The 7230-nt window shown below is 43.2% G+C and overlaps 1 protein-coding gene across 1 annotated transcript in view; it reads right to left on the bottom strand.

Annotated features, from left to right (window-relative positions):
• Positions 1-989: 989 nt before the first annotated feature.
• The window catches only part of pag1 (phosphoprotein membrane anchor with glycosphingolipid microdomains 1), a 50158-nt gene continuing 43917 nt past the window's right edge, over positions 990-7230 (bottom strand). Inside the window, exons 9-10 of the mRNA XM_083685164.1 lie at positions 4729-4821; positions 990-4571 (exon numbers count right to left, since the gene is read on the bottom strand). Of these exons, the coding sequence (XP_083541290.1) occupies positions 4212-4571; positions 4729-4821 (453 nt within the window). The 3' untranslated portion in view covers positions 990-4211. The remainder of the gene's footprint in view (positions 4572-4728; positions 4822-7230) is intronic.

The following is a 7230-nucleotide window of genomic DNA, read 5'->3' as shown; positions in this document are numbered from 1 at the left end:
GCCGAGCCGGGCTCCCATTGGCCGGTAGAGCACACGCCTCCGCCGGTCTACGCTGCCTTTACCGTGTCAGTTTCCCTCCAACAGAAGGTAACGCAAGACGATGAGAATGCTCCATTCAAAACAATGACGCAAGGATGGAGAGGAGAGGAGAGGAAACGAGCGAGGGAGGGGGGTCGGAAAGAAAAAGAAAAAAGAAAGGGGGAGAATGTAGAGCAAAGAAAAGTTGGAGCAGACTGACTAGGTAAAGGATTTCAGACGAGATGACTTGTTGGTAAACGTTGTTTTGGTTCAGTGTGGCCTAGGCGTAGATGTATTCTTACGCTTAAGATACTTACGTAATATGTCGGGTTAGGGGGTTGTGTTGAACAATGTGAAATGAAATCACTGTTTCATGCATTTGGAGAAATCACTACAGTAAACTGGGTAATTGGTCAGAATTCTCACCATGACTCCACGTGATAGGAACAAATTAACTTTGAAAGTGTATGTATACTTAAGGCGATATAAAGTTGTATTACCACGACTCACTCTATCACTGACACTTACTCCGCGTGGGTAGGTCTGGGTGTGGGAGCTGAACAATGCAGCGACTGTCGTATTTTGTATCTATATTGTGTTTTGTATTTCTCTTGTCGGTTAAGGTACTTTTGTATTACTTGTACAGTGTGTTGTGACCTTCGGGTAAAATGCACTATAAATTCAAATACACTTAAAACTTAAACCTACCAAACTTATTAATCACAGTAATAAAAAGTCATACAGAAAGTCATTTGAATCATATCAATAATTTAGATAAGGCTATATAATATATTTATGCTCCACACAGGAGGAGGGCCAGTTTAACTGCTGACATGACAAACTATACTGCCCTGAATAAATGCAATACTGTTACAAATAGCCAATCAATATTTAACTTACCATCTGAAGCAAACACATAAAAACACCATTCTTCTTTAGAATATCCTCATGAATAAAAAGTCACACTTACACACTAGTTATAGATCTTTTAATATTTTTCCATTTATGATCATAAAATATTTACATGCATACACAGGAAGCCAGCCAGAATGGTATGACAGATGTGGACATAACTGCCAAAAGAATGCATTGGCCTGTGATGAAAGATCATGGTGTGGAGTTGTCCTCTGCTTGTGGAGAGAATGGATGGTCTCATTATTAAACGGGTGAATGAACTAGCCTATGATGAACCATCTCCCTGCCTTGTAAGAGCAAGAGTGTGTGTGTGATTGTGTGTCTGCCTGCAACTGTGTGTATGTGTGTGTGTCTGCCTGTGATTGTGTGTGTGTGTGTGTACCTGTGTGTGTCTGCCTGCAACTCTGTGTGTGTGTGTGTGTGTGTGTGTGTGTGTGTGTGTGTGTGTGTGTGTGTGTGTGTGTGCGTGTGTGTGTGTGTGTGTGTGTGTGGTGTACCGTCGTGACATTTGGCACTATAACACTCCTCTCTGGCAGCCCGTTTGTTAAAAGGCGTTTTATGGTATTTCCATGAACATCATTATGTCTAAATGATGGCAGCATTACCCGCAGTATGGACTCATCTCTAGAGAGGGCCAACGTGGCGCAGGGTCATGTGTTTTCATAAATGTTAATTACAAAGACAATTACTCTCTATAAAACCCGTGTACAATCTCGTATGCAGGGTCATTGTCACCCTCCTAGAAATGACACGTACATGTATTTCATCAGTAATGTGCTTTTATCAATAGTCGGTGGGGTAATTTAATGGGATCTCTTCTCTGATTATAAGATCATATCATTCGTATGAATTTAAAGTCAGTCGACCAAGGCGTTGGTGTTGACCACACCAGCAGAGCAAGCCCAAGCACGTGTCATGAAATATGCGCTGACTCTCTGCATACAACGATAACAGACGGATGGGATAAAAGAAGTAGAAGCTTTCTTTCGTTTTCGTTACACTGTCAAAGGAGGTTACTGTATCGTTGCAATATTTACAGTCAGAATCGGGAAAATAGACACCAAACAACAATATTCATCCAGACATGAATTCATTTTTTTCCCCCTTTAAATAAAAGTACCAATGTTCATGTTCAAAAAAGCCTGTACCGACCACAATAATGTACCATACACTTGAATAAGATGGCATATATATATATATTTTTAAAACAACAACAACAATATTGGATTGTTTTTCTCCTCAAAATACACAACTGAAAACTCACAAGCCATCATTCACTTGCAAGCTGTATCTTTGTACGACAGTGAGTCAGAGATATGCATATGCATATTACAGTTGATATGACTCCTCTGCCATGTTTATGATGACAGTTATTCCTCTGGACTTCCTTAAAAAACAACAGCATGGACATTTATGTGCTTTCACGGCTTTAACCAACCAACGCTCATTATTACGGGCATACTACAAAATATACTCCACCATTTATGACTCTGTACAAATTAATACAAGCGTACGCAAATCCATACATTTAAAACTGAGTAACAATTTCGGATAAAATAGGACTCTAAACTATATACAAGCCTTGCTTGGCATGTCGTCAGTGCGTGCTACAGTATTAGGCGTTTCTTCTTAGGAGAGTGCTAATTGAAAAGAGGTGAGTTAAAAAGCATTCGATATACACATTTTTGCACATGATGGCGTAGCCTATTATCATAATGTGGTCGCTGAGCTCTGTGCAGAAGCAGTACCGTAACGTTGAACCTTGTGCTTTAGAATCCTCAAGTATGGCTGCCATCACGACCAACCTTCAAGCGTACCAACCGGGGAGGGCAAGCACAAACAAAAGCACTTAAAAAAAAAAACACACCTCATACACGTCGATCAGTTGCAGAACGAAACACACAGGGTTTTTTTTGTTTTTTTTTGCTGTTGCATATAGTCACATTGTTGAATAGATAATAAGTAGTTTAAATAACGTTTTGAATCCTGTGAGAGAGATTTTTAAAAAGAACAAACAACTCGGTTAAACAATTCACAAGATTGAAGAAAATCACAACATTAATAGATATGGTTTCACCATATATGTATCTTTTTTTTTTTTTGAATGATAAGTCCTTTAAAAAGTCGAAAGTTATGCGTACCGTTACTTCTTAGTAATTACCATGACAACCCATGTTTTACCTCTGTATGCTATGTATAGAAACTCTCTCCAATCTTGTCAGGTTTCTTTTTATAAACACGCTGCGAAAATCATTTAAAAGCGCACCATGAGCCATCAATATGAACGGCGTCAAAACATTGTACTTTCTGCCTTTCCGACACGTGTGTTTTGTTTGACACGATGGATAACCTATCCTTTCTATTGGTATCACCTTTACAATAAGTGCCTCTGTTAGAACTGGCTCATTGGTTCTCAATCCAAGGCACTGACAAAAGTGTCCCCAGCCTAATCAAACAGTACTTGTTAAAAGTGGTTGTGAATGCTCATCAATGGACCTTTCGGTGGTATGATAAGGTGACTATGAAGGATCAGAGTCACAGACTGTAACTGCAAAACTCTGAATAATAACTGCTCTGTGATAGATAAGAGTAGTGCATTTGATAACCGCCCTTATCATCAAACGATGATGTCGTTCTGTGTTAGCGAGCTAGCGACACCTCTGGGCTCAGTGACACTGTACATACGCACAAGAACAGATGTTGTTATAGAGCAGAGAGAAGCTGAAGTGGAGTGATATTACACAGGGCAGACAACCTACACCAGCAGGGGAGGCTGGTGGAGGTAGAAATCGGAGGATGGGCTCATTGTTAATGCATGGAATGGAATGAGGAACGGTATCAAACACGTGTGTGTGATACCATTCCTTATTCCTTATCCCATGAATTACAATGAGCCATGTCCTCCGGTTTCTACCTCCACCAGCCTCCCTTGCTACACAGAGTATGGCAATAAACCGTTGATGGGCAGTTTTGAAGATGCCAATGACAGTACCCTAGAAACACAGAGGGTACCCCTGGATTGACAATGGAGAGTTATAGTTATAGTTGATAGTTCAAACATCTCTGATATTTCTTCAGTGGTGGCTCTCCCGTAAATCGAAGATGTCATAGAGTCATATTTGAGTTCAGATATGATTCAGATACCGCTGAGCTGAGTGGACCCAAACAACACAGAGGGAACCTGTGGATGGGTGATTGGTGATAGTCAGCCAGGATGTGTCCCCAGGGGCCCTCTGGGTAAAGCAGGGGCTTGTGGGTAGTGAGGTCTACACAGGCAATCAGAGACGAGAACTCTCCCTGTTCAGACCCAGCTCCCCCACGCTCTCGTAGTCCGGCTCAGTGACCTCTGACCCCAGCCCCGCCTGGCCCTCCCGGCTGCCAGTCTTGGGGATGCGGATGGTTTCGTACCCGGGGTCGGAGTTGTCTGGGGCCGCCCCGTCGTCCCCAGGCTGGGGGGGGTCTGGCTGGGGGTAGATGTCCCTCACGGTGGCGTACAGGTTGCAGGAGGTGGACTCGGGGACCAGGCCGTTAAGCTCGGCGATGCTGCTGTAGTCGCTCTCCTTCTCCTCCTCCTCCTCCTCCGCCTCCACCTCCGCCCCGCCACACGGCAGCCCCACCAGAGAGTACACCGCCGACAGCTGGAGGGCAGGAAGGCAGGAGACCGGAGCAGAATAGAACGGAATAGGTTAGAATGGAAGAGAATACATTCTCATCACTGAACGGCAATTCATTTGGAGTTTATAACAAACAAGACAGATATAGACGGTAAAACGGCTCAAGAGAGAGACCCCTTACCTCGTTCTCTGACAGGATATGGTCAGCTAGACCCGGCGAGAGAGGCAGGATATGGTTGTCTCGCCCCAGGGAAAGAGACAGGGGAGAGTGTAGCTGTGGGAGAGGAGACAACAGCAAATGTTTAGATATGGCAGTCAGGAGCGGTTTCCCCAGACAAAAATAATATTCCTGGACTACAGATTCCTATTCCTCTGTATGCTGTAAGCCTATTTCTGTTTATATCTGCTTTCTGTAAACGGTAACGTGGATTGAGGCGCTGTGGAAAATGCACTTTAAATAAACCCTGACTTGGCTTGACTCTCAAGGGCGTCTAAAGTCTTACACTCGTCTGAATCTAAGTCTGGGTTTACATGCAGTAGTTGTCTGAATCTAAGCCTGGGTTAGTCGTAGTGCTGGTGGTTTTCTGTTAGGTTAACGAATACAGCATGAAGCCACTCATCCATTCACCACTCCGCTGATTGAAAGTCAATAGGCAGCGTCAATCAGTGTGATGTTATTGTGTAGGCCTATAGCTAGTGTACACATCCTCTTATGATCGATAGGGAGAGCCATTAATCAACAAAGCACTTCTGACAGCACTAAGAAACGCCCCAGGTGTCTAAGGAGAACGTCAATATGTGAGATGGTGGTTGGAACCATTGTTGTTGTTGTTTCATGGGCGGGATCTGCTGTACTTAAAGAAACTGCTCTTGAATTCCATTGTTCAGTGGATCAAGGACGTATATCAAGCGTGGCTCCTTGGGTTGGAGGAAGCAAGGTTAACATCAGAAAACACTTGGATCTTAAAACAGAGAGAGATGTTCAGATTTTTAACAACATTATTGTTGCAGCCCACTGCTAACACACCTGATTCATCGAATCAAGGGCTTTGCGAATACAATGGTTTCTTGAAACAGGTTGGTATTGGGCAGGAACAAAACTGTGCAACCCTGTGGCTTCCTACTGTACACTCTTAGAGAAAAGGGTTTGAAAAGGGTTCTTCGGCTGTCCCTGTGGGAGAACCCTTTGAAGAACCTCCTTGCCTCTATTTCAGAGCCTGAATAAATCGATATGATTACTTGATGGAGACAGACAGACAGACAGACAGACAGACAGACAGACAGACACACACACACACACACACACACACACACACACACACACACACACACACACACACACACACACACACACACACACACTCTGAAATACGGCAGATGTGCTTCAATTATGCCTTCATTATCAAACCAATTAATTTGATTGCCTGGGAGGCCACCTTGAATTGAATCACAAAGACCCCAGATCTTGACCCCATCAAAGAGCCTTCATGCGTCTCTCACAATATTTGTTCATCTAATTGACCCACCATCCCCAAAGTCTGTGTCCATTTAGCTTTGGAAATTAAAGTGCCCCTAATCTGGTAAGTAGCCTAGTATGGGGAGTGGCCACATTAGTAAGACTTAAGCTTGGGTGTGTTGTATAAACCTTTTTTTTTTTTTTTTTTAAAGTGGTACCTATAACCATAAAGGGTTCTTCAGCTGGCTCCATGTAGAACACTTTTGGGTTCCACGTAGAACCCTTTCCACAGAGGGAACACCCAAAGGGGTTTTTAAAAAGGGTTCTCCCACAGTCAAAGAATCCTTTTGAAACCCTTTTTTCCTCAGAGTCTGTGTGTGTATCATGTACTGGGTTGGTCTAGTGGTTAGTGCTGCCCCCTCTGACACATATGGTTATGTACAACAGGAGAGGCTGGTGGAGGTAGAAATCGGAGGACGGGGCTCATTGTAATGCATGGAACAGAATGGGGAATGGTGTCAAACATGACAAAAAGCTTGTCCTCTGATTTCTACCTCCACCAGCCTCCCTTGTTCTACAATATATACAGTGCATTCGGAAAGTATTCAGACTCCTTCACTTTTTCCACATTTTGTTATGTTACAGCCTTATTCTAAAATGGATTAAATTCATTTTATTTATATCAATATTCCCTCATCAATCTACACACAATATCCCATAATGACAAAGCCAAAACAGGTTTTTAGAGATGTTTGCTAATTTATTCAAAATAAAAAACTGAAATATCACATTTACATAACTATTCAGACCATTTACTCAGTACTTTGTTGAAGCACCTTTGGCAGCAATTACAGCCTCAAGTCTTCTTGGGTATGACGCTACAAGCTTGGCACACCTGTATTTGGGGAGTTTCTCCCATTCTTCTCTGCAGATCCTCTCATGTTCTGTCAGGTTGGATGGAGAGCATCGGTGCACAGCTATTTTCAGATCTCTCTAGAGATGTTCAATCAGGTTCCAGTCCGGGCTCTGGCTGGGCCACTCAAGGACATTCAGGGACTTGTCCCGAAGCCACTCCTGCGTTGTCTTAGTCGCGTGTTTAGGGTCGTTGTCCTGTTGGAAGGTGAACCTTCGCCCCAGTCTGAGGTCCTGAGCGTTCTGGAGCAGGTTTTCATCAAGGATCTCTCTGTACTTTCCTCCGTTCATCTTTCCCTCGATCCTGACTAATCT

This window comes from Argentina silus (assembly GCF_951799395.1).
Source record: "Argentina silus genome assembly, chromosome: 14".
Lineage (NCBI taxonomy): Eukaryota > Metazoa > Chordata > Actinopteri > Argentiniformes > Argentinidae > Argentina > Argentina silus.
This window is presented reverse-complemented; position numbering and strand designations above follow the sequence as displayed.